Below are 25,643 nucleotides of genomic sequence, written 5' to 3'. Positions count from 1 at the left end.
CAGATGCAGTATAGCCGAAGCAAATCTTTCATCTCAGAAATGAATGCATTAAACGAAACTGAAGGGTGTTATGCTTGTTTTTTACGGTGTTTTGTGTTTATTTTATGGTAATGGTGGAAGGTTCGAGCAAATAATCACTCTCCGTCTTTTAGTGTACAATCTTTGTTGTTTAGTATTGTCGTGGCCAGTCATTAGCAATAGCAACAAATCCAATATCAAAGTTAAAATACCAAGTAAGGAACTAAACTTAGTTCAGGATCCAGGGTTGTGGTGTCAAAGAAGAAGTACCCCAAAACAGCCTTGGCATACACTCTTCAGCAATCTGTGTAACTCCCACATTTCTCATTATTGTCTTAAAAGTACCATGTAATTCGTCTAAGGCTGCTTCATGACCCTCTATTCCAGCCATTAATTTAGCCCTGTGCTATCTGTTCTTTTGACACATTTATTACTCTTGACAAATCACCCCTCAAGAACAAAATATGTTGTGCTCAAGTGTGCTGATTTGAATCACCCATTAAGTGCTGCTTTGTATATACTGACCTGGCGGTGTACCAGTAAAAAATATATATATATTTCATGTATGACAGAAACTCATGATAATGAAAAGATTCAAAGCACCATAGTAGAATATCATCATCCCTTTGAACTAATTTCAGGTGCAATATTGGACCTTAAGGGCAGCTCATGCACTTTTATTGCTTTTTAATCTTAAAGCTAATGAAAGGTACACAATGATAGACTATGGGTATTTCTTGGGTGCTGTATCATAGATGAACCTGCACTCTGACTTCAGCTTCCAAATTTCCAGTTTATATGTGAAAAAGGAATCTCACAGTGTTTTAAAATAACAAATAAAAGCTTTTTCTACAGTGCATGCACTTCAAAGTACATAGGATACTACTGTACAAAAGATACATCCATGAAAGTGCGATGCTATTATCATGGAGTTATACAGTTTGATACTGTAATTTAATAATGAAGTGCATTGTTGGTTTGTATGTTCTCAAAGTTCTATTATTTGCAAAGATTTGTTAAAATAAATGTCAAAAAATGTGTTTGTTAATGCAATGGTTTAGTTATTCATTTGAAAACTTTGCTTGTGTGCTTCACTGATATCTCAGGCGTACATTGCTGACACACATATGATGGTGTTTATTAGGAGATAAACATGACCAAGTGGTCCTGGTCAGATTTCAGTGTTGGTTTTAAAAATTTTACACCAATATTCCAGAAATCATTCTTTAATCTTCACCTTGGCTCAATAGATGCAGAGCTCATCCAGAGAATGCTGAAAGTGAAATGGGAATACACCATTAATGAGATGCCAGTCTATTGCAGGACATCAGGTACACACTTATTTGCACTTATTCATGCCTTTGTGCAGTTTTAAGTAGCCGGTTATAATTACACTGTGTGTAATTCAAATATGCAAATAATGTGAATTTTACCTTTAATGACATAAAAAGTTCTATGACTTTGTTTGCTTAAATTATGACTTCAGTCTTACATTCTAGTGCAGTTTTGTAATTATGATGTATAGGAATTTTGATTTTGAACCCCAAAGAAGTGTTGTGTGATTTCCTAATTTGTGACCACATTTTGAATAATGATGCTGTAGTCAAACTGCATAACTGCATCTATGTCCAGTCCATAATTGAACATGTATATCCTATATACTTATATCATTCAACATCTAGGCAGACACCACTAAATTGGGTATACCTACTTTGCGGCTGTTTAAATCAATACAATTCAATTGGGATTACGGCTATTGTCCCTGGTGTGACCCAGGGATTACTGAGATTACTCTTTACTCGTCTTTGTGTAAATATGTCTGTTGTCTGTGTCTTCCTGGGTTTTTTTTTTTTTTGGTTTCCTCCCCCTGGCCAAAGCAATGAAGATGAGGGGAGCAGGGAACACCAACACATATGTACAGGTGCTCTTATTGTATACTGAGTACAGCCTGTAATATCAGTAGCAGCGCAGACTTTGTCAGCTTGCTCTTCTGTGCCTTTGAAATGGAGCCGTGTATTTAATTTAACTGGATCTTGTTAGATGAAAACATAACACCTTTGGTAAAAACAAACAAAAAAAAAGTGTTAATGGATTTTTTCAATATTTATTGATTATTTTTTCATAGACATTATTTAACATTTTAATGGTCTGTTATAGGAATATATTTTGTTTACATTTCTGACTTTTCAAAATAAATAAGTACCCGACCCAAATAAGTGTTAGAAAGGCGTGAGCTTGAAAGCCACCAACCGCATGTCCCATCATGCACCGCGCTTGCTATGCCGTCCGAACAAGTGCCTTCACCTCCGATTGGCTGATTTACGGTCAAAGTGATTTACGGCAACCAATCATAGCGAAGTATGTTGGCGGCGCGCGCGCGCTCTACGCTTCTGTTTGTGGGCGTGAGCTCGCGGTGCCAGCGTCACAGATTAACGGTCGAGTCCCAAAAAGCTCGCCGTTGGATAGAATCTGCACTACGTAGGACGCAGAGGTTTAGTGTTTTACCCTTTAGGAAGTGTGCGTATATAGGGGCAAGGGAGCTTTTTGATGACCTGTCTAAAGGACTAGTGGTTTTGCCTTGTAGAGAGAGCTGTGTGTCGGTCGACCGCCTGTTTTTCCTCTCTGCTTCACTGAAAGCGGATATTGTAAAGTGCAAGACAGAGAGAAGCCATCAGACGGAGTTGTCGTGCCAATCTGGGCGAACGGATCTCCCTTCCCGGCCTGGCCATGGACGAACAGGCGGGCCCCGGTGTGTTTTTTAATAATAACAATAACTCCGGTTTGGCCGTCGGAGCAAAAGCGGTCCAGCAAACGGGCGACGGAGGCGGAGAAGCGGTGAGGGCGCAGTATAACATCCCGGGGATCCTGCACTTTCTGCAGCACGAATGGGCCCGTTTCGAGGTAGAGCGAGCTCAGTGGGACGTGGAGCGTGCTGAATTACAGGTAATTCGCCTGGATATTTTTTGGGAAAGGTTTTTCCTGTACAATGATTTCCGTGCTTGGTTTTGTCCCTGCACTCAGCAGCACTTTGCTGTGAAGCTAGCGTTAGCCCAGGGAATGACGACACGACGCAGCACACCTTGACGTAGAGTGAACTTTAGAGTTGCCAGCGTAATCCGTGGGATTTGACTCCCGGTACTGCTCGAAATGCACGGAGGAAAATGAGTCAACAGCATGCAGGTTAGGCCTTGCTTTAGAACCTGTGATGAGAGGTGATCAGGATCTGTTGATCTTAATACATAATGTGCAATCCAGGACCGCCATTATGGAAACTGATTCAATGCTTCAACAATTTTTGTTTAAATATATGTATTTATTTAATTTTTTTTGCAATGCTACAGGTGTTTTCATCAGGGTGCCAGAGAATCTCCAGGATCAGGATTATATCTTAAGGGGATGCTTTAGAACTGATCCTGGTATCTGATAGGTTTGATCCGATTATCCTCATTTACTTATAAAAAAATCTTCTCATCCAGGATCCACATGCCACTATATGAATGTACATCATCACAATCTGTACATATTAATGATAAATGATGGGAATTAAAGCAAAGCAAAGTACTTTATGTAATAACCTCGAGTTTTTTCCCATAGAAACTTCACTGTAACCTCAAAAAACACTGATAGTCAAAGGCATTAGTCATTGCAAGGTGCCACGCATAGTGCACGCACAACAGTATTTGCAATCACGTAGCAGCAAAGCAACAGTGATGGGAGCACTTGAGTTCTGCGATCACGAAGCACAAAGACACACATTTCCATTCCCCTGACTTCCCCCTTCAGGATCTATACTTTCTTCATGAGTCAAGCTGAAATTCATGCCACCGTGCTTCTGCTGCTGCAGTTTTTATTAAGGATACTGTTTTAACGCTAAGGCAGAGAAAGCATGCAGGCCATGCAACAACTGATATCAACTGAACTAATTCGAATGGTCCATCATGGTGTCTGCATCAATGAGTGCTCTAAACTAAAAACAACCAAAATGGCTATTAAATGTTACGACACAACACGAGTTTCACAGTTCAGATAGCAAAATGCATGTCCTGATCTGTAATAAAAAGTAAATTATTAGCTTGGCTGATTTATGCATTGTTCCCAGAGGTGTAGTTGGAGTGGGTGTGGTTTGGGTTTGAACTATTTCATGCCAGCACCATGTCTATAAATGGCTAGTTTACATAACATGCAAAATGTAGCTGGTTGTCAACATGATTTGCAACTGCAAGATTGAAACAAATACACGAATTCAGTACATTTTCTTGAACTATGTGCTCCATTGAATCACATACAACCAATCAGGATTAGTTTTTTTTTTTCTTGCTTTTGTTACTTGCTAGTCTCTGAGTATACAAATCTGGATGTGGCCACTTATGAGATCCTGGAGATGTGAACACACATTGGTTTTATTAGAGATTGTTATCGGAATAATTTTTTTTGTGGAATACTTTTGTCCCTTTTCTGTAGAACTATGGTATTGTATTTCATAAGGTTATTAATATGGCATGACGACTCTGAGCACCATCATCAGTTTGACTGCTTTCTGACAGTCACCCATTCAACATAAATGTGGTGTATTTCCTGTTCGCCCTTGAAGCATGACTAGATTCCATTTTTTACATTTTTAGTATGATAATCTGTTCTTAGTAACTTAACTGACTCTGGAAGCTTCTGTTATATTATGAACAGTATGTGAGATGTTAGAGTTGGGACCTAAAATGTGGCAAAGGGTGCGACCGACAAGTAACAGTTCTACACTTATAGCAAACCGGTATTCCAGGTATGAAATCACTGCTCCATCAGATCAGCACCTTCTTACTTTAGCGATAACGCCAAACTATGTCATAGATTTTGCCATGTAGAGAACATTTAAGCCCACTGTAATCGGTATCTAATCAGCATATAACTATAATGTTCCCAGTAACCATGTTTTACACCTTGTAGTCACCAGCAGTCGTCTAGGATCTCCTCAGCCGCATCGTTTCTATGATCTATATTTCACCTGCTGTCGTGAGCGCCTATTATTCATTCGACTCCGATTTAACGACGTGTAACTCCACTTGGAATTTCTTCATGCCTTTGTGGATATTGAAAGTTGTTTTCTTTCTTCACCTTCTCTAGAATGGAAGGAGCAGCTACAGTTACAAGTGGAAGTTGTTTAATGGCTGTGCAAGCTTCGTTTTCCCTCTGTCTCACTCTCTAGATTAGGTGACACTTTTTTATTTTATTTTTTTTAATAAAAGCGTTACAGATTCCAGAGAGATGGTGTTGACAAGAACAAATGAGCTGGTGGGTTCATTTCGCTCAATTTCCCCTTTAGCTGCATTCTCCTTTTGTGTGTATGTGATTGCTCTCAAAGCCATCAAGTTTTTGTGCCTTGTAACTGTGTGTGTGTGTGTGTGTGTGTGTGTGTGTGTGTGTGTGTGTGTGTGTGTGTGTGTGTGTGTGTGTGTGTGTGTGCGCGCGCTTGAGAGCTCCAGAGACTTTAGAAGGCAAACATGTTTAAATCCCGCCTTCTCACGGACAAAAGCGGTGTGAAATAAATCTGTGTGAAGACACTTAATCACTCATAACTCAGAAATTATCACAGCATCTGTGTCTCCATGAGCTGTGTGTTTTCTTCACTGCTGTGGTTAGTGGTTTTTATTACATGCCATATAGTGTTAGAAACGGTGATGTCATTGTTTAACGCGCTGAAGCGAGAGCGAAGCTCGCTTCCTGCTTTACCTGTGTGTGTGTGTGTGTGTGTGTGTGTGTGTGTATTTTGCATGTAGATATTTGCAGGGAGTTCTAGGATTGACTCTGCAGCAGAGAATAGTCTCCGGTCTGTGTGGTGACTCATCCTCCTACACTGCACTGCCTCGTTTGCTCCCTCTCTCCCCCTCACTTTCTTTTCTCGGGTACATGCATTCCAATAATGAGTTACATGATACATCGTGATATATAATGCATAAAAGACAATAGGGTGTGCAATAGGAGATTTATTCAGATATTCTTTGATGTAGTGGTGTGGCCCGAGCATCATAGAGACAAGTCTGATCTCTCTATGAGTAGGTGTTTTCCCCTGAGAGAGAGAGCGATAAAGAGGACATGTGATGCAGGACGGAAAGCTGAGGTGAATTTAGAAATAGCACAGTGAAAGTCTAAACCCACGCTCATCCCCGGAGACTGGAAACCTCAGCCAGGATTTACCCAAATAGTAATTAGAATTTTGGTCATTGAAAAATCTCGAGTGGCGCAACAGGAAGGAGTCATGCCACAGATTCATTCCTGAGGATGTCACAGCCATCCATGGCTAGAAGCCAAGTAAACGCCAAGCCAAGCAAAATTGGCTTTGGTGAGAGTGATGACATTCCCTCTCTGTCTTTCTCTTTCTCTCTCTTACTCCTGTCAATCACAGAAACACTAAACATATATATACTGAAGACGGCAGATAGCACTTTCCTCGGAGGAAGTTACACTGCCCTGTGACATGGGGTGCCGCATGGTTTTGAGAAAACGTATGCTGGCATTTAACTTCTCCCGGTGGAAGCTGGTTGCTGAGTGGGTAATAATAGGTGACCATAATGAAGAGAATCCAATAACTGCTAATCTTAATTGTCATTATAATCCACTGTCTGTGGCATCCAGTGTCTGTGACTAATATATAACAGATAACTGACAGTCATTCCAGCTGCAGTTAAACTCATTTTTAATGTGCTTGTAATGATGAATAATTTCTCTAGTAATTCATGTGAGTTGTTCACATAATAATGATCAATATATAAAAAAAGAACTATGTTACAAAGAAGAATTTGAAATTGTTTCGAATCTTTTTTTAGGATGTTTGTTTGATGTTAATGGAAGGAATCACCAGCACCTTTTCTATTTTAACAGTCTGATGGAAAGCTAAATGTCTGCACTTTTAAAAAAATCCTAGTTATATGGCAGGCTTGTCCTATTAACCTGCAAAAAGACAGAAGAAACAGAGGCTGCTGAGTCTGTTCTCAATCGCGATGTCAGCTTGTGCGATTATATGATGATAAATGTTGCGGTTTAATGAAATAAATAAGTGCATGTGTGTACACACACTTTCTGAGAACAGTTTGCAGATTTTACGTGCTGCTAACAAAACAAAAAAAGACCAGATAGTCTCAGTTTAGGCAGTGCACTTGTGTCGTGTGTGTGGTCACGTGACTTTCCGGTGAGCAGTGCAGAGACCAAGATAGAAGCCGAGTAGACGGACACTGAACTAGTAGCCAAAAAAACGCTACCTCTGTTGTTAGCTTTAAAATTACCAGCACTGAGCAGAGAGGTATTGTGCAAGATTTGCTAAATAAAAGTTGCTACATCACGTAGCAATATGACAAATCTGTAACAGATCTCACTGGTTCCCGGTTGGAAGTAAGAGACGACAGCCGATTGTTTAACAGACAGTGCTTTCTTTTATTTTTCATTCACTTTTGCCCCGCCGTTTTCCTTCCCTCGTACTCGTGCCGGGACTCACACACACATGGTAACGCACAATTTTTTCTTAGCAACAAAACGTAACTCGCTCACATTCAAATGGCAATCTTCACTTTCCCATCAGCTCTGCCTGGTCTCTCTCTCCCTCTCTCCCTCTCCCTCTCTGTTTCTATCCTTATGGAACCCTGGGCAAGATTCCATAAAAAAAGGTTAAACACATTTAATAATAATGATTGCAAAATTGGCAGAAATCAAGTATGTAAACATATACCGTATCCTAAACTTGAGCAGAAAATCAGGTAGTTGAACTGGGCTGAAGGCAGCGGCAGGGCGTTCCCTGTTTGTTTCGATAAAATGTTTTGAATATCGTATTTTTGTGTGTGTGTGGGGGGGGGGGGGCTTTTTTTTTTTTTTTTTTATTCAGCTGTACCTTTGAGAAGAAATGTTTAAATTAATGCAGAAGTTTTCATTTTGTATATAGAAAATTAATTTTGAAAACCTTTTATAGTTTTACAAATACATATTTCAGCATTATCCCTAATTTGTGTGCAATTTCCTTGATAACCAATCGAGTGGACTCATGATGCCATTTATTATATCGCAATATTGACCACAATGATCAACATGACATTTTTTCCAAATTGTGCAGCCCTATGAAAAACTGTACAATTGCAGTAACTGATCTGTGTGTTCATGATAGAAAGGCCAAGACAGAAGGAGAGAAACTGACAGTAATTTTGCACCTAGAATGGTAAATCTTAAGCCCCATGCAAGTATGTAGTCGAGCCATTCGTATATCACATTAAAAATAAAATTTTAATGAAAGAAATGATCAAATAAGAGTGAAATAATATCAACATAAACAAAAAACCACATGCACCATACACTATATAACTACTATACTGTTGTTCAGTTCCACAAGTTGCATTAACTGTGTATTTATGCAGGCAGGACATGTGTGGTTGAATCGTGTGCTAGTGATGTATGGGACCTCCCTGTGTCAGAGTGCGATGTGTTTGCACCCGTGTTGCTTCAGGCACAAAAATGAACGTTTCAGCCCTACCACAAGTTTGTTTTGGTTGCGTGGACCTGCTCCAACAGGTTTCTCTCTGTCTTGCTTTTTCCCTCGCTCTCACTCTCTCTCAGGTTTGCTTTCATTACTCATATGTGCAAACTTGTACTGGATATTTCCCACCAATTATACAGCAGCACATTTTTCTAGAATTAATTCACTTGATTCTTGTAGAGCAGTGTAACCTGGACAACAAACCAATGTATTAGGAGTGTTCAAGTAAATGAGCTGAATAGAAGAATGTGTTTATGGAGGTTGTCAATAAGGTCTTCATCAATGAGGCATTAGGCGGTGTAGCCATTACATATGTGTGCAGGGTGCTGCAATTTACACATACATACATACATACATACATACATAAATAATGAGAGATCACACACACGCACACAAAGGTATTTGGGTGTGGAACAGTGAAGTGCACCGAGAAGCTGCTGCGCATGACCGCACTGCTCTTCGGTAAACACTGAGATATTTGGTTTTGCCAGGGTGTGAACTTGATTCATGGAAGCCAGCTGCAGTTCTCTTTTTAATGACTGATCAGTCAGTTGGTCTGATTTTCTGTCTGACTAGCTATAGCTCGCTAGCTATCCTTCTATCTTGCTGACCACCTTTGTATTAAAGATACTGTTTGTGAAACAGAGGATTTAGTTTTTTTTTTCTTTCCTTTTTTTTCCAGAATTTTTAGTATTAAACCAGCATAAACACAGCTCCACGATGCTCCTGAATACATAATATAAAGTAGGTCATGCCTTTTTTAGTACCAGTCTCAACAATTGTCAAAGACTGTATCAACACATACATAACAGGCATAAGACAACACACTAAAGCCACAATATGAGATATATCCTGATCCAAGCGTCTACATTTGATACTGACCCTTGAAATTATAAAATTTTAATGCATTTATTTTGGTATGGCTAAAATTTTTAAATGTTAGGATTTGCCTATCTTTAAAAGGTTTTATGTACAAGTAGACCTTCTTCATGCCTGACAAAGTAAAGATCAAAAGTTCCAGCTGAGCAAAAAATTAATTAGTGCTGAACTAAAGCAACATTGATGAGACAAATGCTAAACTAGACTACAAAAGCTGAAAGCATTGACATTTGTTTTTAAGTTTATGTACATCAAAATTCCCGGGATTTTCAAGAGAGTTTAAAAACAAACAGATTTTTTTCCCCCCCTAAGGAGACAGATGTAGGTCCTTTCACTCCAGCGTTGTAAATCCTGTTGCATCACTCGACTAACAAATGACCATAACATGTAAATGTCAGTGATGAAAGTGTTGTCATCTCCAGCCGACTCCAGCTGTCCACCTTCCTGCGCTCCTCATTAGTCAAAGGTCATTGCAGCACTAATTTATATCTCAGAATATAGAAGTTTAAGTGTTTACGGCACTGTTAATCTCGACACTCCACAGCGATTGTTGTAATTTCGAAGCAGACATGGAGTTGTAGTTATGTGTGTATGAGGCAGCGTCTAGACAACTTAATGGTTTTATTCTATGTGAATACTTGAATCTGATTGTTTGAAGTTTCCCAGACAGTCGCTCTGCAGGGACCATAAATGAATAATTACAATTAATGATGTTCTGATATTTGATTGCATCTAAACTGTTAGAAACAATCATTTTATTTCATAATATGAGAAGAATAACAAGTGCATTTATAAATGGGTTGTGGTTCAACCAAGTAAAATGCAGAAATGTAAGTTTTGGTTGGAGATATTTTATTTAACATTTTTGGAGGGCATCTCAATTGTAAGCACTCGATAACATAAAAGATTTAAAGCTCAAGACAGGAGTTTTGGCTTCTCTGGAATATGACGAGCTGTATTTTATATGAAGGAGAGAGACTGGTGAAGGAATAAACAATGTAGGTAAGAACAGGAACCAAGTTGTCTCTCAGACTTTCCATAACATAAAATTTTGCACTGCTTGACCCATCATTCATGCTATTCATTCATAAATGAAATGTTGTAATTGTTTTTTCCAATTGCTCTGGTATTCGTGAAATAACACACTCCATACCATGATGTAAGATTACAAATCTTGCACTTTGGAAACGGGTGCAGTGACATCTCATATGATGGTTTCATATGATGTCACGATCTGTTCTTTTTCTTACCTCGTACGGCGATGTGACCCAGTGCTTGAGCTTTAAAAGCTAAGCAGTAAAACAGAATATGTCGGATTAAACTTTAATGACCGTCATGAGCAGGTGTCACGGCCGGTAGCATTGCCATCCTACAGCTTCAGACTGCCTGCTTTGATTCCGAGCTCAGCTTACTGTCTGTATTGAGTTTCACACGCAGGGTTCCTCTGGATTTTCTGGTTTCTTTCCATCACCCAAAAACATGAGTGTGATTTTCATGGTGGATGAATTTCTGCCTCATGTACATTATAATGTTCCATTATAAACTCCAGATCCACTACAAGGCTCTGGTAAAGCTGTTTTAGTTTAAAGAATATGGATTGTAATTCTGATTTAAAAAGAAATCAGTCAAGAACCAGCAGTTTCAAGCATCAAACCCACTCAAGAATTGGAACCTGTGGGAACAGTAAAGAACTGATCTTCTCTTTTGTAATCGAGCACTCATTTTTTTCAGCTTTCACTGTAAGCTTCAACTTAGCACAGGAAAATGAAGTGACTGGGTCAGTATTGCTTTGACTCTGTGATCCTGCTCTAGTTAGCTTTAAAGCAGATCCGACTTTGTTTCCATCTCCAGCTTTTCACCAATTAGCTCCAAATCCACTATTAGCATTCTTACTGTCATGAGCTATTTGTGATGTATTGTGGTGAAAAAATGAACTGAAATGCTGTGCTCCTGCCATGCGAACGTAGGAAAAGTGTGTGTGTCTGTGTGTGTCTGTGTGTGTCTGTGTGTGTCTGTGTGTGTCTGTGTGTGTCTGTGTGTGTCTGTGTGTGTCTGTGTGTGTCTGTGTGTGTCTGTGTGTGTCTGTGTTTGTCTGTGTGTGTGGTGCAGAAGGGAAGCAGCACCTGTTTGGTCAGATCTAAGTATGTAAAGAATGAAAAGCATAGCCCTCTTGCTGGGAGAAGAGCCATGTTGTGTGATGATCAGAAAGGTGTGTGTGTTTTCTCCAATAAACAGAAGTCATTTTATTGCATACTCGTTGAGATCTGCCGCATTTCTATTCGCCCATTCAGTTATAATTTTTTCCCATGGGAACCCATGAGCCTTTTAACGTCTGAGTACACTGCTGTAAATTCACCACCCAGAACCCCCCCTCCCCCAAATTGCTAATTAACATATTTAATCTACATAATCTCTTTGACATTAACTGACACCCTGGAAATCCTGCACCCTCTCCTACAGCTGACATTATTAATCTCTCATCTGCTTTCAAGTTTTCTTGCTTCAAAGTTGCCCTGATGCATGCCCTCACTTTATATCCATCTAAATAGAGATAGAAATGTTCCAGACGAAACTGAAGCATGTTTATATTTTAGTTTATCAATACACCAGTTAACATTTCTAGCTAGTTAACATACTATATGAACAAAAGTATCAAAACCTGATTGTTCCAGGCATATGTGATTCTTTGCCCAAACATTCACCACAAAGTCAAAGGCACACAATTGTACAGGATTTCTTTGGGTAGCGCTAAGCATTACATTTTCCTTTACTTAAACTAGAAGACCCAAACCTGTTCCTGCATGACTATTCTCCCATGCACAAAGCCAACTCTATGAAGATATGCTTTACATGGGTTGGAGTGGAAGATATTGAGTGGCCTGCTGTAGAGATCTGACCTTAACCCTACTAGAACATCTTTGAAATGAATTGGAACATTGACTCCACCCAGGCCTCATCACCCTACATCAGTACCTGACTTTACTAATGCCTCTGTTGCTGAATGCACAAAACTTCTCTGAGTACACTCCAAAATCTAGTACAACATGAAGTGGAGGTTATTATAAGACAAGATGAGGAATGAGGTGTTCAGAAAGCACTTGCAAATCCTATTGTTGGGTGTCTACAAACTTTTGTCAATATACTGTAGCTAGAAGGCAGTATGACTGAGGAAATTGATAGTACTGCTGCGTCCTGAAGATATACTAAATGTAAGGTGTGTGTGTGTGTGTGTGTGTGTGTGTGTGTGTGTGTGTGTACGTACACAGGTACATTTTAATAAATGTGAATATAGTTGGTTTTAGTAATTCAATGCAAAAAGTGAAACTCCTATTTTATATAGATTTATCACACACAGACTGCTATATTTCAAGTGTATTTCTTTTAATTTTGATGATTATGGCTTACAGCTGATAAAAACCCAAAATTCAGTATCTAAAAAAAAATTCAATATTGGAGACTCGTGGTGTCGCACTCTAATCAGCTCATTAAATCCAAACACCTGCAAAGGTTTCCTTAACTTTAAATAGTGTCTCAGCCTGGTTCAGGCTACACAATCATGTATGTGTTTTTGAAGAAAGGTTTTTTATTTATTTTTTTTAAATATTTTATGAAAACAAATTTATAAATCAGACAAATGCATCTCAGTGCAAACAGCTCTTGAGAACATTGCTAGGAAATGATTGTCTGCTATAAATGTACATAAAGTTGTTCACATATCAGGATGTTCCATCACACAAGAGACCCACACAGACTCTCAGGTTCTGTTGTTAATTTTGCACAGACAAAAGTGGCTCTGCAATTCAGAATCGTTTGGCTGTTTGTGGTTTTGCTTTTGATTGTTTCAGACGAGCTCAGTCCCAGCTCCACTTCCAGGCCAAAGGACAGGAGGTCAGATGACTGTTGTAAAAACATAGAAACAGCTGTGGTTGTACAGATGACAGTAGTCCAGGGACAGAACATCTTCCTGTATTGTGGCTTCTTCAGATCAAATTGCCAGTGAAGCAGACTGAATTATGCCCAGCTCCTTCAGGATGCCAAGCTCTTGCTGTAGAATCAAGGTTTTATTTTTCTTTTTTGAACTGCTGTCTTTAAAAGTATCTGCATGTTTGAAGTCACATTTTGAGCAACAGTCCAGTATTACTTGGCATTCGTCTCTTGATGTCTTATGTGGGCAATCTTCAAAGGCGTAATTCGTTTAACACCTAACGTTGATTTGAATTGCAAAATGAAGCATCGGGCGAAGCATATCCTCCACGTTTTCATTTTTGTTGCTGCATATTCAAGAAGATGACACATTGGGAGGCCTCCTACGCACTGAAGCATCAGACCCCAGAGCATCCACTTCCACAGAGCCTGTAGCTGAATCCAACCAACCAATTTAGGGGGGTTTTGGCACTACTTTGCACATATTATTAACTGCAAATCCTATGAAGATGTGATCTAAGCTATTAGCAGACATGTTGTTGTATAGTGTGCAGTCTAAAAAAAATGCCTTCATTATCAAGCAGGGAGTTTTTTTTACGAGTCAGCCTCAGACTTTTATCTGAAAAATATTAGTCTTAAACTCTAGAGCAGCATCTAATTTGGACTAGCTTGATTGTATTTTCGATATATGGGGTGTAACCACACAAGAAAGTCTTAATTTGTTTTGATTATTTTGATATTTTGCACACAAAAAACAATTCTTCGTTTCTGAATAATAAAATATTGAAAACATTTTTGTTTATTAAATTTCTATTAGAAAAATATATGAAGTAAATCTCTTAAAAAGATTCATGTTGACAGGCTTCACTGGTGCAGATGTTATCACAGACTCTTTACCTTTACACTAGCAGATCTGCATGACTTTATTTACTATAGAGAACTCAAATCATTCATGCAGACAATACTGTGTAGCCACAAGCTAACTGATTTGCACTAATAATGAATCTAATCTTAACATTCTCAAGTCAAGAATTCAAGTATTGTGTATGTATATGAATTGGTCTAAAGCCATTGTATCTTTTAAAGTACTAATTTATGGATTTTTCCATAAAAAAAATCCTTCAAGCCAAAACACTGAGCCCCATAACATTAGACCAATGAAATTTCCGAACGGAAACGAAAAAAAAAAAACGCACCTCACCTGTGTTCTGAGCTGCACAGCATCGGGAGAAAAAACCTTGTTTTTTTTTTTAAACGCACAACGATGCCAAAAGATAAACTCCCAAAAGAGAAATAGTTGCGAAAGGAAGGAGGAAGACAGTGAACAATGATTTCCTTGGTAGGCTAATGTTTAGATACAAGCCGTTGTAACGCGTTGAGTCTGGGTCACTGGAGAGCTCGCTAACTCCAGTTGCAACAGAAATCATATAAACACAGACAGGTTTCCAAAACTCTTTATTTTTCTTGGCAACAGAGTTACAGGTTAGTCAAAGAAACTTAGAAATGGGCATCAGAAAATAATAAGGACATATTCCTCGGTCTTGCACACATGCAGTAATAGTGGAAAAATGCGGCGGCAGCCTATTCCCAAAATGCCGCTCTGCTCTTAAAGGAGCCACAACATATTTCACCCGTGTAACAGACACTGTCTTTCGTTCAAGCCTGTGTAAAGTTCATTTGTTTCAGTGTAGACACTGCGGCTTATAGACAGGTGCGGCTTATTTATGTTCAAAATAAAAATATTTGTCAAATTCAGTAGGTGCGGCTTATATATGGGTGCGCTTTATAGTACGGAAGTTACGGTAATATACAGTTACTAGTATAGAATGCAGAATTTTGTGCTGTTCACTGTGGGAGCAGCCGTGTTTGTTTACACTCACTGTGAAAACAGAGAAGGAGCTTAAATATATGACTGGTTGGTGACCATCTCAAGTTCTCCATGTGAAAATTTGACATTTAAGAAAGGGTTTGGTGGATTTTAATTATTGTAGGTGAGGTGTTAGATGATGCAACCTAGCCTCACAACTTTTGATTTTAAATTCTGCAATTGCATTACATGCATAATGAATCTTTCCACACTTTTACATTTCTGTGTCATTACACCCTTAATGATAAGTATTTGCATTTTTTGCACAGTTGCACTTTATTAGGAATATTCCGCCCTGTTATTTCAATGCTGCTCCTGAGTGTAAATTCAGTTTTTATGTACGTTTTGTGTATCTTCTATTGTAAATTCTACTTTTGTTCTATAATTTTCATTTCATTACTTTAATTCACTACTTTTCTCGCTTGATTTACTTGAGTTCCCACTCTGCAGTTAATTTTTTTCAATAAGAGCATATCCCACAGTGTTTTATTCCTCTTTACCTTAAAGCAAAGCATTCAGTCAAACATGTGTTTTGGTGAAATTAAAATAAGACTAACATCTTGTAATTTTTATTAGTTTATGGCTGCATTCCAAAAAAAACAAAACAAGTTACACTATTACTAGTTGCTTAACATCTTCACATGTCTGAGAAACCAGAATGGACAAAGTTCACAGTCCTGGGGCTTTTCCTGAAATCCAATGTTTTCTTCAAGTCCAACATTTTCTTACAGAAAACCTTCCTAAAGTATCATTTTAATGGTTTTAAATTTTTTTGAATGTTCATATTACAGTGTGTGTCTGCAGAGTTAAACACATCTACTCACTTGATTTATTCATTTAACCATGTTCAAGTGTAAATCTGAGCAGGATAAAACTTGTCGTTTTTATTAATTTAATGAAAGGCTGTTAGGGAAAGCTAAGTAACAACATTCATAGCATTTCATAATAGAGAGTGGGGTGAGGACATTTCAGCATTGGCGAGGGGTATGCATCACCCACGATGTCTCGGCTGGTTATGGCCCTGATATCAGCACATACCTATTCTCAGTAAATATGGGCTGGAATAGCGTTTGGCAACATTTGCTGTCTCTATTGTCTCTCGATTGTACAATAAGTATCCTAAAGTGTAGAAACTGTGTCCTTGAGGGTGTTATTCAAAACAGCTTTTCCAACTGGATGGGCTAAAACTATACTCACTGACTATAAACAGAGCTCCTTTGAAAGCTTTCAGGTAGTAATCTGTACTTTAACTCTTCTAAGAAATCACACAGGTCATTTTGTGAGACTAATCTACTGCACACCTGTTTCAGATACAGTATATGTGTGTACTGAGAAGGTGTTTGCCTCATTGTTTACGTGCATGGTAATTGCAGAAGGTTGGTGTGTACGTGGATTGGTTTTGCAGCACAATGTTGGTCCAGCGTTTCATCTGAGAGAAACTGGCATCACTGAAATAAGCTCTAACTATTTTATAATGACTACTTTTACTTCTCCAAAACCCTGGTTATTGAATCGCTCCGACAACAAAATACCGTTTCTCCAGATTACAATATCACTGTTTTATGCGTTATTCCAACAGTAATTTGGATTCTCGATTCTAATTGTTTAGAAGGTGTTCTGGCTGAAATTGAAATTACACTTAATTGGTGTGGTGATGTTTGTTTATGTAAAGAGTCTCCAGTGTCTTTGTTGTTGTTTTTTGTGTAATTGATTGAAAAGTCTTTGGGCGCTTCCTTTTGTGTAGGCTGTTTTTGCACAACCTGGTAATGGTAAAGGAATGGCACTTTAGCTGCAATTACGTGAGCAAATTTCAAATTTAGAATTTTTCATCATGATCTCAGTTGTCTCACTTGCTCCTCACCAGATCCATTTGATTTGATCCAATGAATCAGTATGCAACTCCTCGACCTGTGAGCAATGACACAGAATAACATTCTATTCGCTGCATAACCCATAAATGGACAATAAGTACATTATTTTTTCCATGATCAAATGTATGTAATATATTCATTGACTCATTGCTGGAAAATAGTCAACTTTCACATAACTAAATGCGCCTTCCTTCTGACACAGCATCACCCAACCCCATCGTTGTTTTATGCATGACTGCAGGGAGTATCCTCAAATTATAATGTGAGCAAAATGATTATGTTTTACTTGATTATAATCTCAGTGGAAATAGTTCAGGATTTTCAGCATCATGAGGCACATGAACATTTCTGGCACAATGTTCTTCTCAGGTTGCTAGCTTTCTAACAGTCAGAAAGATATTCTGGGGCAATCAGATTCATGATTGGTACAGAAAATCGAGATTAATATGACCTGAATTTGCCCTACCCCACAGTCATATGTGCTCTCAGTGGTATTGACACGTGGATTTCCTGTGGAGATTTGCTCAATCACCATAGAAATGGCACTGTACTTTTTTACCACTGTTTTGTTTCTATTGTTATACCACCCACTAAAATCTCACTTCCTTCTAATAATGTCTTGCTTATGATAGAGTTTCAGACTCTGGTTGTAGTCACAAGTTACAGGAGTTGCATACTGATCCACTGGATCATATCTCAATGGATCTAGTCAGGAGCAGGTGAGACAATTGAGATTATGATGAAATAAAGTGAAACATGAATTTTACAAAAACAAGAAGACGAATTTTCTCAGGATGGAGCCTTTTGTTAAAGTAATTCAGAGGCAGCTACATGGATTAGGAATTTGGCTGACACACCGGACCAATCAGGTGTGACCCTTTTTATTTGTGTTCATTTGTACGTCTGCCGTGTTCTCGTAATGTTGTGGTTTGTTACTGGTCCATTGTTAAGAAATGCTCCTGCCCATCATTGTTCTTCCATTCTTTTCAAAGAATTCTATATATTTTGCTTTCAGTTAAAAGTGCAAATGGAAAAAAAAAAATCATATGTAGATTTTCAGGCTAATATGCAAAATAAGTTGAACTGCTTTGGGCCAAAAGGGTGGATTGGATTCTGTTTTCTGTCTCTCTTCTGTGTTGCATCAAATTAGTTACAAAAGTGTCATTTAACAAACTACCATTGTGTTTTCTCTCTTCCTCACTTTTTCTTTCTTTCGAGTACATGCTATTGCATTAATGCGTTCCCTACACGGAAATTGCTCATTAGGAGGTTAAGCGTTGTGTTGCATGAACAACTGCTTTGTTCACATTCATTCTTTTCATTTCGCATTTGTTTTCATCCGATGTGAAAAGAACATGCTCCTGTAATTCACACAGACTATAGAACCTGTCACCCTTGTTGACTTCACACTGCTATTTCCCTTTGGTGGATTCCACATTGTTCACAATCTCGAGTTCACGAGTTTTTTTTTTTCGTGCTAGAGATTATTGGGTTGTTTTGTTTAAGAGCTAAGGAATCACATCAACATAACTACACACCTCAATGGTTTACAGTGTTGGAAATCTAGCATGCTAACAAAGTGGCAAATCAGCAACCCGTATAGCAGTTAGCTAGCTACTATACATCAATCAAGCACAACATTATGACCACTGACAAGTAAAGTGAATAAAACATCTCTTCATCATGGCACCTGTTAGTGGGTGGGATATTTTAGGCAGCATGTGAACATTTTGTATTTAAAGTTGATGTGTTGGAAGCAGGAAAAATGTTTTGAGTGAGTTTGGCAAAGGCCCAATTGTGATTGGGACCAAAATAATATTAGGCAGGTGGTCATAATGTTATCCCCAATTGGCTACTAGAACAATTATTTTATTTCTTTATTTTTCCCCCAGAAGTACTTTAGCAATGAGGCAAAAACACACACACACATGCACATACACACACTGCATAGTAAAATAGTGTTTGCATGCAGAAAAATACACACACATGAAAAATATATAAATATATATATTAGATAAGTGTCTGGTTTTTGTATTATCATTTTGACAGCAACTATGTTAACAAACGAGGGAAGCTTTTACTTATTATAGGTCTCAAAGGTATTACCTTTTACAAACCATTTGATTCACAAAAAATCTGTGTATCATTTTTATATATTCAGTCCATTTACTTCATAATTAAACAAAATCTTCCATCTTGCAACCAAGCAAAGGATCTACTCCTCAACTGTATGTGGTTCAGGGTTTAGCTATTTCATTATTACTTTTTTACTGCCTGCCAACAGAATTAACAGCAGTTTATCTTTATTGTGCCATCTATTAGAGGAAATATTGGCAAAATAAAATTATTCACAAATGAATGGAATCGTTGAAATAAAAATAAAAAACCTGCTTCTAAATTTCTATTTCTTGCCAAAACTGGGTTGATTTTGGTTAGCTTACCTTTCTCCCTACATAGTCCTAAACAGCTAGCACCCTCTATAATCATTTTGTGTTGGTGTAATAAAAAAAAAACTAGTAACATTCTTCCAACAAAATTCTCTCCACATGGCTACGCTTGTAGATTTCCATTGTATGTTACACATTTTTCCTAGTTGTCATCTAAAATATATAGATTTACATTTTTGCACCATTTGTCTCTAACGTGTAATGTGTTATCTTGTACTGCTTGGAGAAATCCCTAATATAATTTTTTTTAATAATCTTTTTGATTGATCTTGATCTTTTGGTTGCTTCTAATACTGGTCTAATATTACAATCAATATAGTGTTTTATTTAAAGGTGTATATATAAAAATCATTTTGATTTAACACAATTTTTTTTTTTTATGACTCAAAGCTTCGGATTTTACCTTTTACTAAAGAAACAAGAATAATTAGAAATTCCTTGCCTAATATAAATTTGAAATCAGTTGTCTAGTCTGTTTGGGACAAAATCAGCATCAAATTCACAACATAATATTCTCGATGCATGCCGCAAACTGCAAGTTTTTTCCATCTCATACCCAATTTAAACACATGGTTTAACCCAGGGGTTTATTTCATCAGCTATCAGAGCAAATAATGAAATTTCACCCATCATCCCTGCTCTATTTTCATGTGACTTCAGTAACTATGGGAGAATAATCATTGTCACAGAATCAACATTGGAGCCTAAATTATACAACAGAATGAGGTTCCATCTTAATAGATCCCTTTTTTTTTTTTTTTTTTTCTTTTTTTAAATAAGGGAACCATAATTTAAATCAAATAGCTTTATATAGTTAAAGTTGATAAATGTACTTGTATAAGTATATTATGTACTTTTAGATGAAAGTTTTCAATTGATTTTGTTTTCCATTTTAATCTGTACCTCATTTTAATTTGCTTCGGTAGTTCATAGTTAAACATTGATACTTGAGTCTTTGAAACATTTTTTATAACCGGATATTGCCTCATATCCTACTAAAAAAAATGGAACAATATTGGAAGTGACTGTTAGGTTATCACAAAGAGTAATCCCCTGTAAACGGACGCCACCTTGAAAATGTTATTTTATGTATACAGTACTGTATAAACATTTTACTTTATTTTTAATTTATATAGTTTTTAATTTTAATTAATAATTATATTATTTAAACTTAAAACTCAATTCCCTATAAGTTTTTGGACTTTCATATCATCCACGAGAGACCAGGAAAATCAGCTAAACAAATTAGTTATGTGGCAAATGCAATTCAACGATAAACCGGGGGCACAGGTTTGATCTTGCAGTAAAGCAGGGGTTACTGTATATATTAATATATTATCTGCATTAAGTGCTAGTTTGTGTTTTCCAGACCACAAATCGGTTTCCTTAATTTGTGTTTTGCCTAATCCATTGACTCAAATGCTCTATAAATAAAGCAAAAAGCAGTTGGAGAAATCAGACAACCCTGTCTTGTGCATTTCTCTAGTGCAAATGAATCAGACAAATCTCCGTTAATTTTAATCCTTGCATAGGGCTTGTCTGTGAAGCTCTTATGAAAATCAAATGTTGTTCGTACATTATATTAAAAGCTGTCTTTGACTGAGTCAAAGGCTGTCTCTGCATCTAGACTCAATAGGGCAGCCTCTATATTATGTTCTGCAATGTAAGCAAGAATTTGCAGAGTTCTTCTAACATTGTCTTAAACCTGTCTTTGACATATAAAACCTAGTTTGATCTAAATGAATAATGCCTGGAAGAACTGTTTCTAGTCTTCATGCTAGAATGGATGGGTACAGTTCAACGTTTAGAATACTAAATGGGCGGTAGTTTCCACATTCCATTAAATTTTTCCCTTCTTTTGGTATTGGTGCTTCCTGCTAGAACAAATTTCATTTTGATTTTTGTGGAATCAAAAAGGGAGCAAAAGAAATGTTGGTCGTTTTTGTCAATTAAAATAGGGATCTTGTTTTGACAACTTTATTATTTAATTATACAGGTTTCTTTACATTATTATTTAATGTTTTCCATTTTATTTATTTTTGCGAACTAAAGCATTTCCTCATATGATTATTCCGATATTCTTAAATTTTTTTAAATCTGAACTTTGAAGTTTTTTTTACAAATAACATTGTTATAGCTTTTGTAGGAAAGTAAAAAATAAAAAACCAAATAAAACCAAAAAGGTTTTAAGTATATAGCTACAAATTGGAAAGTAGCTAAATATCGGCAAATGTTAGCAGAAAAGCTTTGGTCAAAAAGTAACGCTTACTGTACCAAGCTCAGAAAAGACCTAAAAAAAAAAAGATTTATTTATTTTTAGCAGCATTACCATTACCAAGTTAACCAGGTATCATGTCAGAAAAGTATTTCAAAAAGTAGATGTCAAAGTATCTGTTTATTCACTTTTTTTTAGTTGACTATATTTTTCCCTAAAACTTACATTACCTCAAGATCAGTTGCATTACATTCTGGTTTCTAAATAGCCACATGGCTGCCAACCTGTGAGATATTCAGGATCCTCTAAGTACGACTCATTTCTGCTCCCCACCTCACTCACACAAAACCACATCATGTCTGCAGTCGATCAACAAGCCTCCCTTGTCGTATTGCTCTTGGAACAAGTCCCTTTTCCCCTTTTCCACTCAGTGGAGTGCTGTGTGTCCACACCTCACCTCATCACGTCTCTCTAAACACTTAAACAGAAACCTCACACACCACGCTGGCCAGTTATTGATGAGCGTGAGGCCTTAGATGGCATGTGGACGTGAAGCACACACATAAATAAGCACTTGCTGGAACAAACGACTGCATTTTTCTATTGAATTGAAGGGACTCATTTAGAGAAGTTACCCAAACTGTGGATTTCTTCAAATGCACTCTTAATAGCAAGTGTGTGTTTGGATTCTAACATATATCCAGAGTATGGGGTTTTCTGCTTACCTTCTTCGCTTTTTTTTATTTTTTATTTCCCTTCTAAAGTCTGGAGCTCTCAGGCGGTTGAATCTGCTTTATTCCATGCTGCAGTAAATAGATTGCTAAAAGCGTTTCTACAATTAACCTCAATTGCAGAAATGTGCCGAAACAAGTTTTTATTTTTATTGGATTGGATTCATGTGCTTGTTCTAATATGTTATCACTTCTGTAATAAAAGATACCACAAAGCCTTGGAATTGAATTCTGAGTTTTTGTGGGTTTTTTAATTATTTATTTTATGAAGGAGTCTCCAGTGTGAGATGATGTATTCTATTATTTTTTTCATTGTTTTGTGTCCTGGGATTATATTTGTATTAGCTTGCACCTCCTACTTGTGGGACAGCCACATTGCAAACACGTGAAGCACTACTAACGAAGTTGTATTGGTCATCTGGTGGTGGAAAAAAGCCAATGGAGTGGAGGAAAAGAAAACATTCCTGTCGTTTTTTTCTGTCATCTGGAGGAACTGGTTTGGTTTTGGACATGCTTCTGTTTTAGACCGTATTATAAGTAGTAAGTTTTACAAACCTCAGACATTTCTTTGGAGGACTGAACTTTTACAATGTAAAAGCACAAAGAAGTTAAGCTTATTAAATTGCAAGTTCTTTGAGCAGAAACTATCATAGTTCAGGTCATCAAATTAGGAAGGATGCCAGAAGAAACTCCATCTATATTTCACATGTTGTATTTTACTTATTGGCTAAGTAAGGACTTTCTTCCAGATTTTCTTTCCTGCTTGATCACCTGCTAATTCCTACCCAACATCCATTTCTCCATCCTACATTTTTTCATATCTTTTCAAATTGGTGGTCATACTGCACTACAGGGTGTAGAGTAATATGCGCGACTGTCTACCGTCTTTCACATACGAGTTCAGTGATTCATCGATTGACGGGCCAAAGCGTTTGCCATCTCTACCACACAAATGATGTGGGTTGGCTTTGGCAATGTCTGTATTCAAAGTCATCCAATCTCCCAGCAATCAGGAGAACATTCATTCATTCATTCATTCATCATTCATTTTCCCTTTCCCAATTCAGGTGCCCCAAAATCAACCAATTTACGTTTTGGATCAATATATCAAAGTAAATGTGTTTAAAAGTTGTGCTTTTGGTACATTAATTTTTTCATCTTTAATAAACACTTAATTTTGGTTGTGGTCTGCTACAGTTTAGTCTCCACTGTGCATTACACTTTTTTTTGGAACATGATTTGGTCAGAATTGTAACAAAACAATGTTTGATCTTCAGATGTCAAATGCCATTGACTTGAGCTTGATAGTTCTGTTTTAGTAGCAGTACTATAATCAGTAAGGGGAATTTCTTCCTTGTGGTTTTTCCTCATCTCTGGTATTGCCTCTCCTCCTGTCTCAGATGACGGTGTCCCTGTGTCTGCTTTAAGCCGGTCCCCTCTAAGGCAAGCCTGTCAGAGATATTCTCATGGGAAGCGTGTGGGTTTGGACTACGTCACTGTGCTATTCCTGTTTCTGAATTCACTCTTCTTTTCTCTTTCGCATCCATCCCTATCTTTTTTTTCCACTTTCTCGATTCCTCTGCCTGTTCAGAGTGAAGTGTTCTCTAATCTGCAAGCCTGTCCTTTGTCATCCTCCTCCAATTGCTATTAGTGGCAGTCTGTGATCAAAAAGCTATTGTTAACATGTGCTATTGTAATACATTATCTTGCTGCATTTTCTGCGAGATTGTTTTTAATCAGCTTTTGCTTTTCGAAGTGTAAGACAGTAAATGAGCTTGTTGAGGTCTGAAACAAGAGGAATTTAAACCAGAGCTTCAAGATTCTTTACCAGTGAAATGAGGAAAGTGTCAAAGACTGAGGCAGAGGATGGAGGGAACAACCAAGAGAGAGAGAGAGCGCAAGACAGACAGACACCTGCAGCCAGAGAAAATTGAGAGACAGGGAAAAAGACAGACTGTGGGGAAACAGAATGAAAGATAAACTAAGAGACAGACAGTGAGAAACAGACAACATTTAGACAGAGAGACAGATAGAATGTTGAGCAACAGTATTATTAAAGGTCTTCTAAACTCATCTCGGCTCACCAGCAGAGATGCAAATTATTTGGTGGGTAATTTCCTCAAAGGGAATTTTGGGGAATGTGTTCACTGTATTTCGCACTTTCTGTGTGAATGTCTGAGGAATCAGTGATGGCGGGTTTCTTAGGCCCCAGTGCTGTGCTGTACACACACACACACGTACACACACACGTACACACACACGTACACACACACGTACACACACACGTACACACACACGTACACACACACGTACACACACACGTACACACACACACACACACACACACACACACACACACACACACACACACACACACACATATATATATATGTGTGTCGTGTTAACACCTATCAACATACTGCCTTCTCCCCGCTGACCAGATGTTCAGCCTCCCAGCAGAATCTCTAGTAAAGTAAAACCTAATCCGTACTGAGAAGCATTTTTTTGTGTTTTGCCCAAATGTCATCTGCTTATTGTACAGCAGGAACATTAAAGGAGAGGCAGTTTGTCTTTTTATAGAGCCTGCAAGTCGTCATGCAGTGAAAACATCGAGAATCCTTCCCATTTCTCTCTGAAATCCATTTATCTTCCGAAGCTTTTTATGCTTCATGAGTTGTTGTTTTTTTTAAGAGGCATAGCTGAGTTGCTCTGGTGTGATTGGGCCAAGGGTTTTAAGAATATGAAAAAGTCATTTAACAAATAAAGGAATTGTCTACCGGGACACTGTTGGGTTTCTGTATGTAGAATATTGTGACTCCTTAACGTTAATACAGAGATTAGCCTATAGAGCTTTTTGATAGTAAAACACTTTAAACAGCCACAATAAAATTACAAATTTTTAAGCTAGAAGGCATGAAACACCAAGAAATATATTTCATATGAACCTTTTTCCACTATTTCAGGGTAAAATATATTGTGTGATTAGTACCATATTTAATGCTGAACACAGGCACCCACAAAACAGGAGGACTTCTTTTTGGCCTTTGATAAAAAGTAATAAACGAGTTTCCCGATCACGGCAATGCTTTTAGATAAATGTGTTTTCTGATCTTGAGCAGGAGCCACATTTTTTTTTTCTTCCCCTGATCTAGACTTTACTGTAGTGTATATTATACCACAGTGAA

At 37.6% G+C, this 25,643-nt stretch overlaps 2 protein-coding genes across 2 annotated transcripts in view; both read left to right on the top strand.

The window, feature by feature from the left end:
• Positions 1–2,419: 2,419 nt before the first annotated feature.
• Positions 2,420–25,643, top strand: part of strn (striatin, calmodulin binding protein) — a 54,199-nt gene continuing 30,975 nt past the window's right edge. Inside the window, exon 1 of the mRNA XM_083559144.1 lies at positions 2,420–2,961. Coding sequence (XP_083415270.1) covers positions 2,746–2,961 — 216 coding nt within the window. The 5' untranslated portion in view covers positions 2,420–2,745. The remainder of the gene's footprint in view (positions 2,962–25,643) is intronic.
• Positions 18,570–25,643, top strand: part of LOC310735980 (uncharacterized protein) — a 139,632-nt gene continuing 132,558 nt past the window's right edge. The window contains exon 1 of the mRNA XM_083559323.1: positions 18,570–18,839. The gene's annotated coding sequence lies outside the window, so the exon portion shown is untranslated. The remainder of the gene's footprint in view (positions 18,840–25,643) is intronic.

The sequence above is a fragment of the Silurus aristotelis genome, assembly GCF_946808225.1.
Source record: "Silurus aristotelis genome assembly, chromosome: 13".
NCBI classification, from domain to species: Eukaryota; Metazoa; Chordata; class Actinopteri; order Siluriformes; family Siluridae; genus Silurus; species Silurus aristotelis.
This window is presented reverse-complemented; position numbering and strand designations above follow the sequence as displayed.